The 21,720-nt window shown below is 42.9% G+C and overlaps 1 protein-coding gene across 7 annotated transcripts in view; it reads left to right on the top strand.

Moving 5' to 3' along the window:
* prrc1 (proline-rich coiled-coil 1) overlaps nucleotides 1-21,720 on the top strand; it is a 69,543-nt gene that overhangs the window by 38,786 nt on the left and 9,037 nt on the right. For 4 of the 7 annotated variants that reach the window (XM_050052814.1, XM_050052812.1, XM_050052811.1 and 1 more), the window contains 2 exons: nucleotides 6,512-6,615; nucleotides 10,186-10,288. The exons of 1 other annotated variant lie outside the window; for it this stretch is intronic. In XM_050052814.1, the coding sequence (XP_049908771.1) occupies nucleotides 6,512-6,615; nucleotides 10,186-10,288 (207 nt within the window). Of the gene's footprint in view, nucleotides 1-6,511; nucleotides 6,616-10,185; nucleotides 10,289-13,996; nucleotides 14,071-14,893; nucleotides 15,321-21,720 lie in introns of those variants that run through there. 2 more of the 7 variants (XM_050052815.1, XM_050052816.1) reach the window with 2 other exon arrangements.

The raw sequence follows: 21,720 nt of genomic DNA on the forward strand, positions 1-21,720 counted from the left end.
CGTAACATGGTTTAGATTTCTAAATAAACATTCACCTCGTCGCTAGATAGACCTACTCCTGAAAAACTCGTGCGCAAGGCTTTTTGTCCCTACGAGGCCACCGTCATTTACCCGATGGGAGGGGTGAGCGAGTGAGCCCTGCAATCTAGAATTTGACCACTGATGTCACTGTTTTCAACCCATTTTACACACTGGCCCTTTAAGGAGCGTAACAGTAGGGGTGCATGGTACCTCACATTCCACTATTCTTCTTAAAACAGAACAAACTGATCTCCAAAAGATAGATACATCCTTACAGAACCAAAACATGTGCATAAAAGAGCTATCAAGTCCGCCTGTACAAAGAGTGCATGTTGGTAGTGGATTAAGTTTTATCAGAAAGCGTTCTTGGGAGTGAGATGAGTGAAAAATTAAGATGAATCTGCTGATGATTAGGATTTTTGGAGGTATCAGTTATACATTTCCAGATGTCCCAGTCCAGTGGCTCATTATCAGTCAGATGTTCCAGGTCTTTGGTCCAAACTTGTTCAATATACAGAGGTTTATAAGAAGATACAGAAAACAATGAATACAGTTTAGAAACCAGACCACTTGTTTGACCTTGTACAAACAAAATAGAATGTAGTTGATGTGTTTTCAGTGGCTCATTCCATGGGACACCGTATGCTTTTAGTGATGATCTTAATTGGAGGTACAGAAAAAATGTCGATCCAGGTAGGTCATAGCTAGCACGGATATCATTAAATGATCTAAGATAAATAAAAATATCTGCCAGTTTATGTACTCCTTTGCATGTCCAAGTAGATGATGAAAATGATACCACCCGAGTAACTAAAAAACAATTATTAAATATTGGGCTGTTAAGATGCCATTTGAGAATAGTTTTGCATTTCTTTTCTGTAGTGCGCCATGTCGACAGTAGAAAAGATATGATTGGACCAAGGCGGAGTTCAGATTGTTTAAGAGGGATATTAGAATAAATCAAGTCCTCTAATCTACGTGGAGAGGCTAAATTCAAAAAGTTTCCAAGACACTTCAACTTCTGGGTTAAGCCAGGTAGATAGAGGCCTCAAAACAAAAGCCCAAAAATAAAATTTTAAATTTGGTACAGAGAGACCGCCCTTAGATTTATGCCTTTGTAATGTGGCCATTTTTATGCGTAGTTGCTCCCCTCCCCCCCCCCATGAATTGAGAGATTAACGAATTGAGTTTGTTCCAATAGTTAGATGGGGAAGGGAGGGGTAACATAGATGAAAAGAAGTTAATCCTGGGTAGGACATCCATCTTCACAATTGATAATCGAGTCTGTAAAAATTTGGTGAGATGAGTCCATCTGTTAAGGTCAGATTCCACACTTGAATAAATACCCATAAAATTTTTCAAGATGATTGTATTTAAGGAGGGAAAAATGTAAATTCCTAAGTACTTAAAATGTTTAACTATAGGGATATATGATGGTAAGAACTTGGTAAAAAATATTGATTCAGTGATAAAAGTGCTGACTTGGTCGAATTTATTTTATAACCCGACCAGGAACTGAAATCTGTAGAGGTGTTTAAAATATGAGGAATAGAAATGGGAGCTTTGTCGATGAATAATAAAATGTTATCCGCATAAAGAGAAATGAAGTGAGTATTATTAAAAGTTATTGGATAAATGAATGGGTGCTCTCGAATAGTTTGTGCAAATGGTTCAAGTGATAAATAATTAATCATATCTAGTAGAAACTGACCTAACAGATACCAAAAGGTGGTATAAAATTCCGATGGGATCCCGTCCCATCCTGGTGATTTACCCCTTTTCATCCTCATAATGGCTTCCTTAAATTCAGTTAGTGTAATAGGAGCTCCCAAATCATTAGATTCCTCGAAAGAGAGGGTAGGAAGTGTTACATTCTGTAAATAAATTCGACACTTTGTTTTGTCAAAGGGAATTTCCAAAGTATACAACTTAGAATAAAAAGAATGAAATTCTGAGCGAGCGAAATTTTTGTTGGGAGGGGCGGGGGAAGCACGCACACTTATCAATGATTAAGGATTTGATTTGAAGTTATTTTATAATAACAAGCAGTTATAAGAGAACTAGAATGTTTTGTTAAGAAAATGAAACTTTGATAACTAAATCAAGCCATTTAAGGAACAATATAACCCTGTCTGCAGGGACGAACGAACCGCATGATGGGGTCAAATGGATCATGTGCATAATTAACCACAAAACAAGCAAATACTTCATCTAAATTACATATAACACTCATTATGCTTCAGCTGAATCCTCTAAGCAGATGACCATGTTGAATTGAAATTAGTTTCTCATGTTAAATGTCCGCAATTGTATGAAATTGCTCCAAGTTGAACGTTCATTTCAAGCTTTTGTAGTACAACGAATTTCGGAATTGTGCGAGCGGACGGCAGTGTTTGATGCAGGAAACTCGATATGGACTTGAAAATCAATTTCGGAGTGGGGGGGTGTTTCGGAATGGAGGGCTGTCCTCTATTGGAACATTGTGCGCGCACAGCCCTTCACCACCTGGATATTAGGCTGTGTGATTATGCTTATTGAAAAATGTCGGGTTTAAATCGGGCTCGGGCCCATAATTACAGTTAATTGAATGGGCCGGACGGTCCCGGACATAACCTGCTCGGGCCGAGTCGGGCTGGATTTTTTGGGCCCGATCTAAGCTCTATTAGCCACTCTCGTGGAAAGGGGGTCAGTTCCGGGGAACCCGCATCCACTCGTTTCCCCTGAGCCGCCTCAAGAACTGCCTGCTCTCGCCCTGCAGCTACGCGGAGTCCCTCCTGGTCAAAACGCCGCTCCACCTCTGAGCGCAGCAGGTCCAGGGCCTCTGTATGTAGTCAGGCAGGCTGCATATAACATCAAAAGCATAGATCTATGCATTAATGATATGAAAGAGATAAATGTAAGTCAGTCATTTTTCAATAAGCTGGCTGTTATAATTAAGAGTATTAAACCGCAATTCTTGTTATTTGAATGGCGCAACACGGAAGCATGATTATGTAATAAAACAGGTGTTTATTTTAGGATCCAGGTGGTGAAGGGCTGTGCGCACACAATGTTCCAACAGGGGACAGCCCTCCATTCCGAAACCCCCCAACTCCGAAATTGATTTTCAAGTCCATATCGAGTTTCCTGCATCAAACACTGCCGCCCGCTCTCCGTCACTCGCACTATTCCGAAATTCGTTGTACTACAAAAGCTTGAAATGAACATTCAACTCATTGTTTTTTATTGAAAATATGTCACTGTCTTTATTTATTAGGCTATGTATAATTTATCTAGCAGCAAACACATTTAAAGGAGACGCTTGTCAGGGCTTTGTACGCGTGCTGTCCGTGGTGCTGAAATCCCCGCTCCTGCTGACAGCAGACTGGAGAGGGGGGGGGGGTGGATACATTTCTTTGCTCTGTGCTTTCAGAAAATAGTCCCACTGTGTTTGCAGGGCATATCAGGCTGTGTGATTATGCACAAAGATTGGTTAACGCATTGGAGCAATTTCATAAAATTGCGGACATTTTTCAATTTATTTTCAATTTCAATTCAACATGGTCATTTGCTTAGAGAATTCAGCTGAAGCATAATGAGTGTTATATGTCATTAAGATGAAGTATTTGCTTGTTTTGTGGTTAATTATGCACATGATCCATTTGACCCCATTATGCGGTCCGTTCGTCCCTGCAGACAGGGTTATATTGTTCCTTAAATGGCTTGATTTAGTTATCAAAGTTTCATTTTCTTAACAAAACATTCTAGTTCTCTTATAACTGCATGTTATTATAAAATAACTTCAAATCAAATCCTTAATCATTGATAAGTGTGCGTGCTTCACCCGCCCCTCCCAACAAAAATTCCAATGCTGCCTGGCTGCGCTGTAACGTAACCTCGTCCATAAATAGTACACAGCCATGTTACTGACTCAGACAGTGACCTGTCTGAGCTTTCAGCGTGGGAAATAATTGTATGTCGAGCGCACGTTTTAGTATCTCGTGCCCTCGATTTAGCATATCTCATGCGCACGAGATACTATCTTGTGCTCGAGTTACCTTATCTTGTGCTCGAGTTACATTATCTCGTGCGCACGAGATAGTTTTTTTTTTTTCTTTTTTGGGGACTCCGTAGGATTCTGCTCTAGTTCTTAAGAGAGAATTTAATTTTATTTTAATGGATTCAATTTGTTTTTTCCCATATCCTTGAAAGCCCTTCTTTTGTTGGTCTTGTTCTAAAGAGTATAAAGTAGACTCATAATAATTAATTTGTTTTAGTCTAAATTTATTAAGGTGAGAGGAATAGTCTTATACACCCTAATGTCACCCCAAAGAATCCGGGGGTCATTAGTTGACCTAGTATTTTCAGAGATAAAGAGTGTGAAGGCTTCTCTGAAGTAAATGCAAAACTCTGTGTTTCTGAGTAAAGTTGTGTTAAAGCGCCATCTTGTGGCTGTTAATGGTGAATAAGCAAGGGTTAATATAAGCAACACAGCCATCTATGAAGTTTCTATGATGTTTACAGAAAGGTTGTGCTTAAGGACCACTAAAGCACCGCAGCTGTTAGAGTTAAGTGAGGCTGCAGCAGTGGTATAATAATCCTTGTTAGCGAAGCGATGACAATCCTGACAGATGAGATGGGATTCCTGAATATGCGCCACCTGAATTTCATGTCTCTCCAAAAAGTCTAAACAAGCAGCGCGTTTTATTGGACCATTCAGGCCGTTAATGTTCCAACTGGTCACAGTAATCGTAGTCGTGTGGGTATAACAAAAAATATATTGCGCATTATAATTACCAAAAACAAATAAATCAGAGATCTAACACCCCCCATAACCCAGTCGTCATATCCCAGATAACCCCACAAAACAAAAATAACTAACAAAGATACCATATCTTATTATAAATCCCCAAATCCCTGACAGTCCTCAAAAGTGAACCATCGCCCACGCTTATACTACAACACTTGACACTGAGATAGCTGGCTCGTCCAGGGCAGTCCACCGCTCCCAATTACAATTACAAGTAACGTAAAGGAAGTGTTTTCCATCCGCATTTAACTAAATTTATCAACATAAATTATGCAACAGACAATTCACATGGCTGTACAAGGCTTATCTGTTCTGTGTAGAAAACATCAAAATCTAGGAGTCTTTCTTTAAGGACCAAATAGGCAGAGTTAAGTCATCAGAGCCCGAGAAAGACCACACATTGTAATGTCACAATGCTAGAGTAATAATAAAGATCTTGCCTCAGCGCCGCAGGATAGCTTGAGTTTTGCCGGATAAAGCAAAATGGTGGTGAAGCCTAGCTTTCTGGCTCTTTCCATGGCCTGGGCATATTCCCGTCGTCTTTTAGCGGTGAAGTTGCTATAATCCGCGGCAAAGCGAAGTACCGAGTATTTCTTGTAAGCAGGATTCAATGAACAAAGTAGGCTGAGTGCCCTCGGTTTTTTCTGGTATGCCCGTTATCTGAATGTTGCACCTCCTGGATCTGTTCTCGAGGTCGTCAATTTTAATTTTGAGCTGATCATTCTCTTTTATAAGGCTAGACAACACAAATAACTAATCTGAGACAACTAGGATTTGCACCCAGGTTCATTGTGAACTCTGACTTATCCATCTGACTGTTAAGAAGCAGAAAATAACTTAATTAAAGCCTGAATTCTTACTTAATCTGCAACATGTTAGTCTTGAGGTTTAAACTTGTGTCCTCTCACAGAGTTGGTGGTTGGAACTAAACTTTGATCACTGTCAGAAAACTGATCTACGTTCAGACTGTTTACTTACACAGCACAGCTACACTCAAAGATAACTGAGCCTTCTACCAGCTTGTCAAACAGCATCAAACCATAAACCTTCTCCAGTCCGGACTGAATGGTGTCTTGCAGGGGTCAGCTTTGAAGACCACCAGCCAGTGGCTGCTTGCTGCGCTGCAGTTCAGCTCATGCATCATTTGAAGATAATTACAATCATGGCTGCTCTCAGCTTTCATTTTCGTTATGTTTGGTCTCGTCAACAAAAATGAAATATAGATTTCGTCTTAGTTTTTGTTATCAAGATCTATTTTTAGCTCGTCATTGTCTCATTTTCGTCATGGAAAAAAGGTTGTTGATGAGGAATTTTCATTATTGTTTTCATCAGTTAGATTTACACTGTTCATAAAACACACTTCATTTAAACTTAACAGAAACAAAATAAAACTCAACAAAACTGTCTTGACTAGTCTTGTTAGTTGGGGTAGTCCACTGTTCCAACAATCACCAAGTCTGGTTTGGTCAAAAGGTACAGGTAAAGGTACTATTCCGAAAGTGTTCAGTGGAAAATTTGGCTTACAGGTCAGGCACTACATTTGTCCACTTAACCCTTCATCCTTCCCTGCCCAACGGATTCTAAAAGGTAAACCATGTGTTAAACAAACCCTGCAGGATTGGAGCTTAGTTTCAAGCAGCTAAAGGGTCTTTAATTTCAGTCATGCACAATCTGAGTGTTGGCATTTGTATGTGTGTGCAGGGGGCTCAGGAACGTATTGACAGCCTTCGTCGAGCTAATGTGATTCATGAGAAGCAGCCAGTGGTCTCTTTGGAAAACTTCATTGCTGAGCTCTTTCCTGACAAGTAAGAAGACCTCTGACACTGCACGACATGATTCAGCCAAAGAGGACATGTTCCTGGATCAACATCCCATATTGGAACAACTTTTTTTTAATTAGATACTTTATTCAACAAATCAATGTACAAAAGTGCCAGGTATAAAACCAGAACACAACAATACATGAGAGCTGAAAACATCAATTGCAATGAAAGACGATTGACATTCTATTAAAGATGAAAATTAAATAGTTATAACAGCAATACATTGATATTTAGAAATCTTAAAATGAAGTAAGAAAGGACATTAGAAAAAAACAAAAGCAAAACACAAACAGTTAAATTCATATCAGGGGGTTTCCTAATTTTTTGGTAATATTCTAAAAACCTGTTACTTTTTTCTTGCAACAACATTGGGATCAACCAATCACAGCCCTCTGACGTCATCAGTGTGCTGCTCCTGTGCTTTTTTTCAAAATTCCTTTGTGCTTCTTTAGAACTAAGTTTAGTTAGTACAAGTGAAAAAAAATCCTCAGTAACATTTAACTTAATCCTTGTGAGCTGCTGCAGGGTTAGCGAGTTAGCTTGCTAACTAGGAAGACTATGCTAACAAGTAAGGATGCCATATGCTGGAATATTAGCAAGTTTGCTGTCTAATTAGGTAGGCTATGCTTATGAGTAAGCTTGCCAATAGGCTAGAACATTGGTGAGCAACCTTTCTTTCTAGGTTGGCCATACTGACAAGTAAGCCTGACCATCACTGCCACGCTGACCCTGGATAATCTGTGTAAATTGATCCAGGACCATCATCACTATGTTAACCTGGGATTATTTGTATATGTTGATCCTGGACCATCATTGTCATGTTGATCTTGGCTAGGAGAGCTTACATTGATCCAGGACCATCACTGCCATGTTATCATCCTCTGTCAACATAAACAAATGATTCAGAGTCAATGGCAATGATGGTCCTGTATTAACAAAACAAATCTATCCAGGATCAACATGGTGATGATGGCCCTGGGCCAACATGAAATAGGGCAGTGGTGGTCCAGTATCAACATTAGCACTACAGTCTTGCAAAAAAAAGAACTTTTGCATAAGGTATAAAAACAGAGGGAAAGTGTGTTAAACACATTAACTTTCAATCAATCAATCAATCAATCAATTTTATTTATAAAGCCCATTATCACAAATCACAATTTGCCTCAGAGGGCTTTACAGCATTTGACATCCCTCTGTCCTTAGGACCCTCGCAGCGGATAAGGAAAAACTCCCCCCAAAAAAACCTTTAACAGGGGAAAGAAAATGGTAGAAACCTCAGGAAGAGCAACTGAGGAGGGATCCCTCTTCCAGGATGGACAGGCGTGCAATAGATGTCGTAATCCATATGACACAATAAGACAGAAAGAGGGACGGGGACAGAGAAAGATGCAGGACAGACGGTAACAGTAGCTTACAACATTAATTGAAGTAATAATGTTATAATGATAATTACGGCTATTGTGGTACAATATGTTGAAAGTATATATTAATATCTGATAGTATACATTTGTGACAGTAATCATCTGTGTATAATAACAGTAGAAGTATGACTAATGATAACAGCAGCAGGAGGCATCAGGCAGGACCACGGCAGCAGCACAACCACACACGTCACACTATCCAGGCACTTCTGCGATATAAGTAAATCTGCGAGATAGTGGAGCACAAAACTTTCAACTGACGTGTGATAACATCCTGAAGGCCAAAACACACCGGCGGCGTCATATGACGACGGCGTCATATGACGACGGCGTCATTGACGCGAGTCAAGTGGCGCCCCCAACACACACAAAAAGCGTCGCGTTGTGGGGCGTCAACCAGATTTCTATTGCACACTCCAGTCCGCTAGGCTGGGAAGTACAAAATAGCGCTTTTTCAAGGGCGCCGACGCTGGAAAAATAGGACAATAGCATAAAGTGCCGCGGTGCAGCACGTCGACACGTGTCGAGCCGCCACCGGTGTTTGTAAATAGAAAATAATGGGGGCGGCTGTTTTGATGCGCGTCGTACGGCACCGGTGTGTTTTGGCCTTGACTCTTTAATCTTAGTGAGCAATATTCTAGCCTCTTGGGAAGCAGTGAGGATCCAAGCACAGAGGGATGTCGTATGCTGCAAAGCCCTCTGAGGCAAATTGTGATTTGTGATATTGGGCTTTATAATTACAATCAAATTGAAAGAGTTAATATAAAATTACTCGTTAGCATAGTTTTCCTAGTTAGCAAGCTAACTAGCTAACCCTGCAGCAGCTCATAAGGATTATGTTTAGGGCTGGGCGATATGACCAAATGATATAGGTCATTTCATATCCCGATAACGATACATATCACGATATAGCACATTTTAATCCGATGAATAAAAACTTGGGGGCAACCGACTCATTTTAAAGAGGCCGAGAGATAAAGAGAGAGAGAGAGAGAGCGAGCAGCTGTGGTCGAGCAAGCTAGAGAGTGAGTGAAGAGAGGGAGCGCTGGTAGCGAGAAAGCTGGTGAATCAGATCAATAAAACGTTATTTTCTGATTGTTTCACAGCAGTTATGTTCTAAAGCACAAACACGCCCACACCCCCACACACCTCCACTCAACACTGAGGCTGTACTCCGCACTACCTGATTTGGTCTGAATATTGTCACTGTCTCGCTGCGTCTCTGCTCTCTGCGCGCTCAGTGTGTGCAGCGCAGCAGAGACAGACAGCGGAGTTATATAAACTTGTTATGTTACTGTGCCGTAAAAGCTTCGCGAATTAAAAAGCCAAGAAGAGTAATTTATCAATGAGATCCGTGCAAAAGATGGACAGACTCCAAATGAGGAAAAATATTGCCATAAAAAGTGTAATTTGCATCACAACGATATAAACGACAATAGACAATAGACATTTTTCTCGTCACACGATATATATCGTCATATCGCACAGCCCTAATTATGTTCAGTGTAACTAAGTGTTTTGTTCAGTTGTATTAACTTCAATTTTTAAAACTAAACTTAGCCCTGAAGAAGCACAAAGGAATTTTGAAAGAAGCACAGGAGCAGCACACTGATGATGTCAGAGGGCTGTGATTGGTTGAAGCCAATGTTTATCTAGGATCAGTATGGGAGGTTGATCCAGGAACATGTCCTACTTGACTAAATCACACCGTGCCTCTGACACCAGCACACACACACAGATGGATAGATAGATGGATAGATACTTTTTATATACACATACATATACACTAAGAGTTGAAACTCTGTGTGTGTGTGTGTGTGTGTGTGTGTGTGTGTGTGTGTGTGTGTGTGTGTGTGTCTGTGTCTGTGTCTGTGTGTGTGGCAGATGAAGTGAATAACACCCAAACCACCCAAACACCGTTGCAGACCAGGTACCAAGAAATGTGACAGAGAGCTAAAGGTGTTGACCTGGCCTCCTAATTTCCCAGATCCCAATCTGATCAGGCATTTGTCGGATGCCATGAGGGGGTGTATTTGGTCTGCAGCGGTGTCCCAGTGGATGGGGTGCATCAAGTGGCATCCACATGAATGCCAGGACCTGTACATTTTCAGAATCCTTTTATTGTCTCCAGGTGGTTTGACATTGGCTGTTTGATCCTGGAGGACCCTGGTCATAACATCCGCATTGAGGTCTTCACTCAGGCAACCCCTGTGGCTCTAGAGCACATCCAGCAGGTACAAATATATATTATATAATACCATTGTGTGACAAAAGTCAAAGTTATGAGAATAGAGTGAAGGTGCCAATATGCTTCTCCAAAAGTGCTTCTCAGATCATCATTCTAACCTCTTTTTTTCTTATATAGCCCAGCCCTGATAATAAAGGAGTGTTTTTTACCTTTGTCTCATAAAATTATTTCTCAAAAACTACAATAATTTCAAATAAAATTAAAGCTGCAAGCAGCAATGAACGGGCCCATGCACCTTCTTGCAACCATGAAGTGCTGGCAGGACACCGGCTGAAGCGGCGATTCGTTTCTGTAAAAGTCAGACGCTGCATGCAGGATTGAGATGGTATATCTTTCATAGTGTGGGCGCTGGAATGGCGTATTTAACAGTTAGTACAACTTCCTGTTTCAACTATGGGGGGCTGGCGAACACACTAATTATAAGTCATGTTGTTGTAGATCAGTTGTAGACCCCACCTTGTAAATTTCATGTAAACAAAAAATTAATTGTCTGAAAATGCGTACTTCCTGTTGCCAGAAGGTGGCGCAATCACCATGACACCTAATTTGCATGCCTTATAAAGCATGTGGAGTTTGGGGCAGATTGGACCATGTATGCTGGAGTTACAACCCACTTCCTGTGTGATGGCGAAACATTGACATTTGACACCTCGCCACAGTCACACAGTTTGATGAAAACTCGAACTTTAAGCAACTTTTGATGTCCAAGGTCTGTAGATGGGACCAACCAACTTTGAAGTCAATCAGGTCAAATCTGAAGGAGGAGTTTGTTGAAGTATGACACCTGGAAATGGCCAAATAATGCTTTGTTGAAATTTTCTAGGGGGTGCTACCGAGTCCTTTTGGCACATCAAAGGAAAAAAAAAAATCAGATTATCAGTTAATAAATATTATAACACATTTTAGGACTTCTGATGAGTGTGCCAAGTTTTGTGAGTTTTCAAGCATCCCTTGCCCCTCAAAAACAACTTCCTGTTTCATGGCGAATACTGCGGCACCACAGTGATGGCGTTAAATGAAAACTCAAAATTTTAATTTCTAGGTATCATCAAGGTTTTAGGATTTTCGATTAGCATATTGGAGGTGGGTCTGATTAATCCCTGATTAATCCCTTTGTAGATGTCCTTGGGCCATGACTGTTATTATATGTGTGATATTTTGCAAAGATCTGACCATGTCGTGTCAATTTACAGCACTTTATGTTGTCTTGTCAAAACATCGAAATTCGCCGCGCCACCATAGTGTCAAAAAAATCTCAGTTTTCACAATAAAACATCATCAAGGTCTCATGGCTGTTTTGGCCAACTTTCAGGTAGGGATGCACCGATCCACATTTTTTCACTTCCGATCTGATCGCGATACCTGAATTTGGATATCTGCCGATACCAATACTATTCCGATACCAGAGCTCTGTTTGCTTTAATATTATTATTATCATTATTGTTGATTTTATATGAGGCTGTAATAAACTCCTCTCTACAGGAAAGTATGATATGTACGTATGTATGCAACTTGAGGTAAGTATAAGGTCAGAAAAGCAGGAAATCCTGTTCACAGGAAAAATCCCATCCTGAAAACAAATATGCAACTGTAAGGGTTTCAAATTGATTGTCAATATTTATTAAATTCCAAGACAGTGTTAAACTCCTAGTGCAATATACACTATCAAGAAACAAAAAGTACCTGTCATATTAATCTGAACAGCACAGATACAAATCAAGTAGACACTACTATGTAGTAGTGTTGTCACGGTACCAAAATTGGGACCCAGGGTACGATACCAGTGAAAGTATCATGGTTCTGAGTAATATCATGACAGCGAAAATGAGGCAGATTTTTTTTGTCATTTATAAAAAGATCATTTTTCTATAATACATCAATGATATTTCAATGGAATAAATTACTTATTGACTTATTCATACTTCAAAAACGGCATCAGTAAGTGATTAACATAGGGGTATCAAAATAAAATAAATAAATGAAATAAAAATCAACCAGCCACCCTCCTCCCCTGACAGTCCCTTCATAAGTAACGAACAGTCCCTAAAGTGCAGTGAGGTTTCTGGGCCGTTACCTGCCACAAAGAGAGAAATGTGAACAGCTCGTTTCTCCTCTGACACGTCACATACCTGTGTGCCGCCACAGTTCAGCTGTTCAGGTACTTTTGGGCAGTCATGACGCCAAGAAGAGGACATTATTGGACCTGGAGTCGGACTTCTCTGTCGCCGGTAAGCCGTTCTTGTGCTGCGCAGCACTACGCCAGGGCCACACTGCCAACAAAGTGCTGCGAAGCGCAGCTCACTGAAATTCTCGCGCGAGACCGTTCACATCAGACGCGCATTTCTCCACGCCGGTCGACAAGTGCTTCTGCTCCCAGCTGTTGTCTCCGTCACATTTGGGGCTGTTTTTCCATCATGGGTATCTCTCTCTGTTTGCGTGTGAAATTTGTTTTATTCTGAAAATTGACCGGATGCTGTTGTTGTTCCTTTGTTTGACTTCCTGCCCGGCTTGACACATTCGCTCGCGGCTCACGCAGAAAATAGACCAGATGCCGCGCCGGCCGCGGAGCTGTGCAGCGCGGCCGGTGTGGATGACACAATCGGTTAACGTGGGCACCGAAAGGAAACTGGCTTCGCTTCGAGGCTATTCGCAGCGCTTCTGCGTCCGGTGTGGCCGTGGCGCTATGAGCTTGTGGATCGGAAATTTCCGCAGGTGGATCGGAAATTTCCGATCCGTGAATTACGTTGGTATCGGAACCCGATACCGATAGTGGATCGGATCGGCCCCATCCCTACTTTCAGGTGGGTCTGGTGAACGTTGTAGGAGATGTACATCAAAGTATAAAACATGTCATTTCCTGTTGCCAGTAGGGGGCACTGTTATAGGGGGCACTAATTTTTGGCATGTAGATGTGTTCAGGGCAGGACTGTCATCAATCATTTGAATTTTGGGGCAGATTGGAACATGTATGCTCAAGTTACAAACCATGTAGATGTGTTCAGGGCAGGACTGTCACCAATCATGTGAAGTTTGGGACAGATAGGACCATGTATGCTCGAGTTACAAACCATTTCCTGTTTCATGGTAAAACGGCTATGTTTGAAGCCTTGCCACAGTCACAGTGTTTGATGAAAATGCAACTTTTCATCTTTAAGGTCTTTCCATGTGGCAGACCAACTTTGAAGTCGATCGAATTAAATCTCTAGGAGGAGTTAGTTTAAGTACGATCCCTGGAAATGGCCAGAAATGCACAAAATTTACACCTTTAATTCAAAATGGCCAAATTCCTGTTGGGTTTAGGGTATGGCTCCAAGAGACTTTTTTGTACAGCTTGGGGTGTTACATGTGCCTACCAACTTTTGTACATGTTGGTGAAACCAGCTTTGGGGGCTGTTTCGTAGAAATTTTGTAGGGGGCACTATTGAGCCTTTTTTTTTTTTGTGTACAAAGTTTTACGAGTTTTTGGGTATGTTACACCCCCCCAAAAAAATTAAGAATAATAATTAAAGCTGCAAGCAGCGATGAATGGGCCGTTGCACCTGTGTGCAACTGAGGGTTGCTGGCCGGCTGCCAGCTGCACGGCAGTTCATTTTCCTCAAAGTCAGGCACCGCATGCAGAAGAAAGCTGGCATATCTTTCATATAGTGCTGGAATGACCTGTTTCACAATTTGTAACATTTCCTCTTTCCACTAGGGGGTGCTGGAGAAGGCACTAATGCTACGTCATGCTTTTATACACCAAATATAGACACAGCATGTAAATTTCAGGTAAATCAAATAAGTGTCTGAAAAGACATACTTCCTCTTGCCAGTAGGTGGCGCTATGTGTAATACTGAATATTGTCATATAGATGTGTTCAGAGCTGGACTGTCATCAATCCTGTGAAGGTTGGGGAAGATTGAACAATGTATGCTGGAGTTACGAACCTCTTCCTATTTCATAGCGACACATGGAAGTTTAATGCCTTGCCACAGTCACACAGATTGACAAAAACCCAAGCCTGTAATAACTTTTCATCCTTAAGATCTTTCAAATGGGACAGACCAACTGTAACGAAGAGCCCTTCGTTACTAGTGACTGATGGCTTTGGCCTTGTAAATATTGCACAACTGGGTCTGTGTATGAATGTCACTTTTAAACAAACAACTTAATTAGGCACTTTAATAATGGCACATGGCACTTTCATGGTGATAGTTGCACTTTATTAGCATGATTTGCACAGAGCAGTTTGCACATTGCATATTTGCACATGAGCTTTATTGAATATGTGATGCGGATGAACATTTCAAACCATGGTGAAATTGATGAGTAGTGATTGGTGATGTGTGTTGTCTTCTGTCAGGTGCGGTTGTGGATGATCTGCTTCACCTGAGGGGGGGAGGGAGTTAGAGTAGACAATACTGTGTGTGTACCTACAAGGTTCATAATTGATAGACAACAGTTGAGTGCTGTTGAGTTTTGGTTCATCAGACATAACATAAATGTGCTTTAATATTGCAATGTGAAAGTGTTCATTAGTGTGTTAAAGTTGCGGGCTGTGTTTGAGTTGTTTGTGTAGATTCTTACCTGTCCTTCCTGTGTCTCCTCCAGGGTGTTCGGCCAAAAGAGTCCCCGGGGGTACGAACACCAACTTAAAGGTTCCAGGAGAGACTAAGTGATGGGATAGGAAGAGGGGAGTTTGGTAGTTGGTGTATATATGTATATTTATTGTAGTGGGTTTGTGTTTATTCTGGGGGGGTAAATAGCAGTACAGCAGTCATGGTAAATATTATGGTAATTCTATGCTGGTTATATTGTCTGTGGTGATTAGCCATGAGATAATATATTTTGTTAAAAAAACCTGTTAATGGGAGCATCCAATCAAGTGCACCAGTGATAGGGTATAAAAGGCGCCAGTTTCCATCTGTCCTTGTTGCTGGTCAGGTCTCCCATCTGTAAATGCTGCCATGCCTGTACCGCTGTATGTGTTTTGTTTTTCTGGTTTGGTGAATAAACACCCATGATATGGTGCACCGTACAATTGCCTTTTGACTGCTGTCTTACTGCATCATCCAGCCGCTATGGTCATTCTAACACCAACTTTGAAGTCGGTCAGATTGAATCTGTAGGACTAGTTCGTTAAAGAATAACCCTGGAAATGGCCAAAAACGCACAAAAGTGGCACAAGTAAATTGAAAATGGCCGACGTGCTGTTGGGTTTAGAGCATGGCTCTAAGAGGCTTTTTTGTACATTTTAGAGTGTTTCAAGTGCCTACCAAGTTTCATACATGCAGATGAAACCAGCTTCGAGAGCTGCTTCATTGAGAATTTGTAGGGGGTGCTGTTGAGCCATCTCGGCACATCAAAGCACAAAAATCACATAGACAACACAATTTGGGTCTTCTGATATGTGTGCCACGTTTCGTGAGTTTTCAAGCATCCCTTGCCCCTTAAAAACAACTTTGTGTTTTAGGGCCCAATATATGTGAGGGTGCACGAGCGCCCTCCAAAAAAACCCAAAAAAACGAACAAAAAAAAACTCGCCAGTTTTCTAGACTACCGCTCATTTCCACGTCAAGTTAGTGGAGTGGGCGCTGGGGCGCCCCTATTATCACGTTTCAACCAGCAGCAGAAAGGAAAGGCGAATTCTGGTGGTTGTGGGTTGAACGGGGGTCACAGACAGGAATATGGCGGAGGCTCATAGTGCTCTGCGGCGCAAGATAATGGCTTACCAGCGACAGAGAAGTCCGACTCCAGGTCCAGTAATTTCCTCTTTCGTTGGTGTCATGACTGCCCAGTAGTACCTGGACAAGCGAGCCGTGGCGGCACACAGGTATGTGGCATGTCAGAGGAGAAACGAGCCGTTCACATTTCTCTGTTTGTGGCAGGTAACGGTCCACAAACCTCACTGCACTTTAGGGACTGTTCGTTACTTATGAAGGGACTGTCAGGGGAGGAGGGTGGCTGGTTGATTTTTATTTTATTTATTTATTTTATTTTGATCCCCCCTATGTTAATCACTTATTGATGCAGTTAGAGACCGTGCTCCATGGCCAGGCTGTCGGCTGGGTGGAAATAAGTCAAAGTGTGGCGGAGACGAGGGACCGGGAAAAGCGGCGGACCTCCGAGGAAGCCTGCTCCGTTCTCCCCGCAGTTAGGGACCGTTCGCCACGGTACCATTGCTGGGCAGGGTGGAAATAAGTCCTGCAGAGTTTCAGAGGACCTGGAGAATGTTTTAGGATAGTAATAACATTATATAAGATAATCATATTGCAAAGATAATATATATAAGATAACATTAAAGACAAAATTAAATTGCAATACTTTTTCAAAACTTGATGATTTTACCTTTCTGTACATTTTGTATACAAATTCATTAAATAATTTTGCTTGTTAATGTCTATTTGCATCACGTTTATTACGGAAAACACATTATTTGATCAATTTACATTGTGCCCCTAAAGTTCTTTGTGCGCTCCTTACTTTTTCAACTTAGGAGCACATGTGCTCCTTTGGGAAAAAAGTTAGCGTCAAGCCCTGGTCATGATGATTCATTTAATTTGTGTGCCTGATGTGCTAAGCACATAGCCTACAGGAACACACGTTATTCCTCATACTTATTTTTCTTATTATTATTTTTCTTCCACCAGATTTCGGTGCCTAACTTGTGCCACAGCTTTGAGCGCACATAGGGTCTTCATAAAACATATGGATTCAAGATTCAATATGAACAGTAAGGACGCGCATTTCCCTGCAGAATGAAAATTCTTCTTTTCTGTCACCAATTAATGCTAAACAATATAAATCTGAAGTATAAAATAGATCAAAATATACACGGTGCGCACTGTTTTAATATCTCCTTGCTTAGTGTAATATTAATTTGCCTGACGCGGCTGGATCTGTGAGTGTTTGGTTGCTAAGAAGACTGTTAAGAGCGGGTCAGCTCGATCTTACAACTCCTTCTTAGTGAAAGATCTTCCTAAGCTAAGTGTGAATCTGGGAAACGCGTTTTTCTTTCACGGGAGGCTTAAGAGCGTTCTTACTGTACATTCACACCAAAAGCTGCCAGAGCTGCAAAATAGCTGAATTTGCTCTAGCAGCGCCGCTGGTAAAATATTTGTGGCAGCGAAAGCAGCTCAAGTTGCTCATGACGTCAAATTCTGAATGTTCGATTATGTTTCTCAATTTAAAGGAGCCACAAAGCAGGTTACTGGCTGGAGCACAGAAATGTGACTTTGTGCATTTGCCTGAGTACAGAAACTTTCACGTTTGGACAATGAAAACAGAATGAAAAGTCTAAATAGGTCTGACATTAAACACACAAAGCCTGTGTTGCGTTTAGGCGTTGTCACGTAAATAACAAATTCCAATACTTGAATACACCATGGCACAACACAGCAGCATGTCAAGTGGGCCGAACCGGAACCAAATATGAGCAACATTTTTTGTTATTCCCCCCCCAAAGCTGTAAACCTACGGGAAACACTGTCAATGGTTTCGAGTGCCTACAGTGTGATTAGTTAAACTGGTGGTAAGGATAGCAAATGAATTGCATTCCCGCTAATAACAAGCGTTCCAGAACACAAAGAAATTGTATAAGTACGTGCGCTTGTCCACACTTGTGTATCGATTCAACATGGAAGAAGACACTCTTGTAATTTGTGCTGCCGTGTGGTAGCCTACCTGCTCCGCCGTCTGGTCTGGGTTCACGATATCCTCCGGGGCTGTGAACAGCACAGGGAATATCATCGGCTGGTGCAGGAGCTGCAGCTGAATGGGGAGAGGTTCCAGCTCTACTTCAGGCTGAACATAGATCAGTTTGACAGCTTGCTGCTTGTTTAAAGTAGGAACGAATGTGTGATAGGAACTAAAAGTTTCTGAGGATGTTCTCTGGGTTCAACACAAGTGATGGACCCTTTGAAGGAGTTACCCTTCTACGAGGCAGATTTAGAAGCCACACAAGTGAAGCAGCCTAAGTCTAGGGCTCAGAGAAGCCAAGTTTTTGGTGACAGCTAAGACACAGCATGAGGAAGTCACACAACCAAGCCAGCCTTTTGACTTTGACATTCCGTCTGATATGGCAGCATTGCAGAGGGCTGACCCATCACTAACATCATGGTTTGAGAAGGTTACAGAGATTGAGGGTGAGATTCAGGGTACAGCAGGCTGCTTAGCTGATTTCAGCTATGTCATTAAAAACTGCATTCTGTTTCAGCGTCAAGGTGATGTTATGGCCCTAGCTTTACCTCAGAGCCTAACTGAGAAGGTCATGAGCTAGGTCATTCCATCCCATGGTCAGGCCATCTAGCTTTCCAGAAATCATTGAGTAGAATCTCCAGGAGATTTGTGTGGCCAGGAATGTACACTCAAGTTAAATTAAAAAATTTGATTTTTGTTCCTCCTGTGAGACATGCCAACTCACCTCACCTAGGGGAGTAGCCCGTGCACAACTACAGCCGTTACCACTGATAGAAACTCCTTTTGACAGGATAGGGATGGATGTAGTAGGCCCTCTGGAATGAAGTAGCACTGGTAATAGGTACATCTTAGTGATTTGTGACTATGCCATGCCTTATCCAGAAGCCTTTTATGGCGTTATATTTGTGTCATATGTCGCGCGAGCGGATAACACATCTGCACGCGCGCAGATCTCTCTCTCGTCTAAATTATTTCGTGTCACGCGCGCAGATTTCAACTGCCGCGCGCACTTGTTTGATCTTCACGCAGTAAAAAACAGGAGCGAGACACACAACAACACTGTGCAGCTGCTTTGCGCGCGCTGGCTCGCTCCTGCTCTCGTTCTCTCTCTCCCCTGTGCTCACTCGCGGTGGAGTTCTGCTCGCTCGAAGCAAGGACTTTTGACACTTTGGGGGCGGAGACCAAGGCTGACCCCGGCCCTCTTATGATTGGTCATTTTCCAGCCCCCCACGTTGGTGCCTTTTCGGTTTTCTGCTGATAACAGCTTCCGTCACAGACAGGAAGCTCAGTGGGTTTTTTTGGTTTGTTTAGCTAACTAGCCTGGTAAGTTTTGGGCAGGATGCTACACAGTTGAGCCAGAGAAGAGGGGCCCAGTTTGAATGTTTTGTTTACAAACTGCAACGAACAAAACTCCAGACTCTACCTTTAATAGATGAGAACTAACAAATCACTTTGATGGTGCATCACTCTAGCCCGTATTTCCCATGGAAGTATGTAGCCTATTGCAGTTCCCCAACCCATAGCAAGTTCCATGTGTGTTTTTCTCCCTCATAGTTAGCGTGTAGCTTCTTACCAGGCTAGTTAGCTAAACAAACCAAAAAAACCCACTGAGCTTCCTGTCTGTGACAGAAACTGTCATCAGCAGAAAACCGAAAAGGCACCAACGTGGGGGGCTGGAAAATGACCAATCACAAGAGGGCCGGGGTCAGCCTTGGTCTCCGCCCCCAAAGTGTCAAAAGTCCTTGCTTCGAGCGAGCAGAACTCCACCGCGAGCGAGCACAGGGGAGAGAACGAGAGCAGGAGCGAGCCAGCGCGCAAAGCAGCTGCACAGTGTTGTTGTGTGTCTCGCTCCTGTTTTTTAACTCGCTCGCACCTGCCTCTTCTTCACTCTGTTGCTGAATATGTGCGCAAAGATCAAACAAGTGCGTGCGGCAGTTGAAATCTGCGCGCGTGACACGGAATAATTTAGACGAGATTGAGATCTGCGCGCGTGCAGATATGTTATCCGCTCGCGCGACATATGACACAAATATAACGCCATACCTTTCCCCTAAGATCTATAAAGGCCAGGTGGGTTGCAGATTGTCTCATACAGCTCTTCTCCAGGGTGGGCATACCTAGGGAGGTACTTACAGATTGTGGCACAAACTTTCTGTCCAGACTTCTGCAGCAGGTATACAAGTTGCTCGGTGATAAGGGTATTAAGACCACCCTATATCATCCCAGACGGACGGGCTGGTGGAATGTTTCAACCAGACCCTGAAAAACATGCTGCAGAAGTTTGTGTCCCGCACAGGCTCAGACTGGGACCAGTGGCTGCCATACCTGCTGTTTGCCTACCGGGAGGTTCCCCAGGCCTCGACAGGATTCTCGCCCTTCGAACTGTTCTACGGGCGCCAGGTGAGGGGACCACTGGACCTGTTGAGAGAGCATTGGGAGAGCCCACCAGCGGAGCAGGACAATATGGTCACCTATGTTTTGAAAATGAGAGAGACTTGGCGAGATGACTGCTCTAGTCCAAGAGCACATGAAAGCTGCACAGGCTTACCAGAAGACATGGTACATCAGGAATGCCAGGGAAAGAACTTTCCAGCCAGGCCAGCAGGTGTTGCTACTCCTCCCTACCAGTGACAGCAAGCTGTTAGCAAGGTGGCAGGGGCCAAACAAAATCACCAGACAGGTGAGTAAGGTCACCTATGAACTTTTTTATGCCAGAGAAACAAAAGAAACGTCAGTGTTTCCACATTAACCTGCTGAAAGAGTTCCAGGTGCCTTCGCAACTAAGTCAGCAGCTGCCTGTTCTGCAGCCACAGCAGCCACCAGTCCGCCAGCAGCTCTTCATCTGTGCCACTGATGGATCTGACGATGAGAGGGAGCAGTCATTCCCCACTACTGACACAGAGGCTGGTTCAGCAGATGTGTCTCACCTTCAGCCAGACCAGCAGAGGGAGATAAAGGCACTGTTGGACCCAGAGCTCTTTCAAGTAAGGCCAGGTTTCACAACCCTTGTCAAGCACAAAATCCACCTGAAGCCTGATGCCATCCCCCGCCGCAAGAGCTACAGGATTCCTGAGCGTCTGGTCCCGCAGCTGAGAAAAGAAATTGAGCTGACGCTGGAGATGGGCATCATTGAAGAGTCGTCGAGCGAGTGGTGCAGCCCAGTGTTGTTGGTCCCCAAGAATAATGGTTCGCTGAGACTGTGCATTGACTTCAGGTACCTTAATGCAGTTTCAAAGTTTGAGTCCCATCCCATGCCAAGGATTGATGAGCTGCTGGAGAGAGTGGGAGAAGCAAAGTACATCACAATGCTTGGCCTCAGTAAGGGTTACTGGCAGCTAGCCCTGGCAGCAGAATCCAGGGAACTGACAGCCTTCAGAACACCCTATGGCAGCTTCCAGTTCAGGGTCATGCCTTTTGGTCTCCAGGGGACACCAGCGACCTTCCAGGGGCTGATGGTCCAGCTTCTGAGAGAGGTGCCACAGTTCGCAGCAGCTTATCTGGATGACGTTGTGATCTACAGCCGGACCTGGGAACAATCAATCAATCAATCAATCAATTTTATTTATAAAGCCCAATATCACAAATCACAATTTGCCTCACAGGGCTTTACAGCATACGACATCCCTCTGTCCTTATGACCCTCGCACACCTGGCACACGTCCGGCGGGTCCTTCGCCTGATTAAAGATGCTGGCCTAACCATCAACCCAGGCAAGTCTGTTTTTGCCCAGAAGCAGGTGG

This window comes from Epinephelus moara, chromosome 9 (genome assembly GCF_006386435.1).
Source record: "Epinephelus moara isolate mb chromosome 9, YSFRI_EMoa_1.0, whole genome shotgun sequence".
In the NCBI taxonomy this organism is placed as follows: Eukaryota; Metazoa; Chordata; class Actinopteri; order Perciformes; family Serranidae; genus Epinephelus; species Epinephelus moara.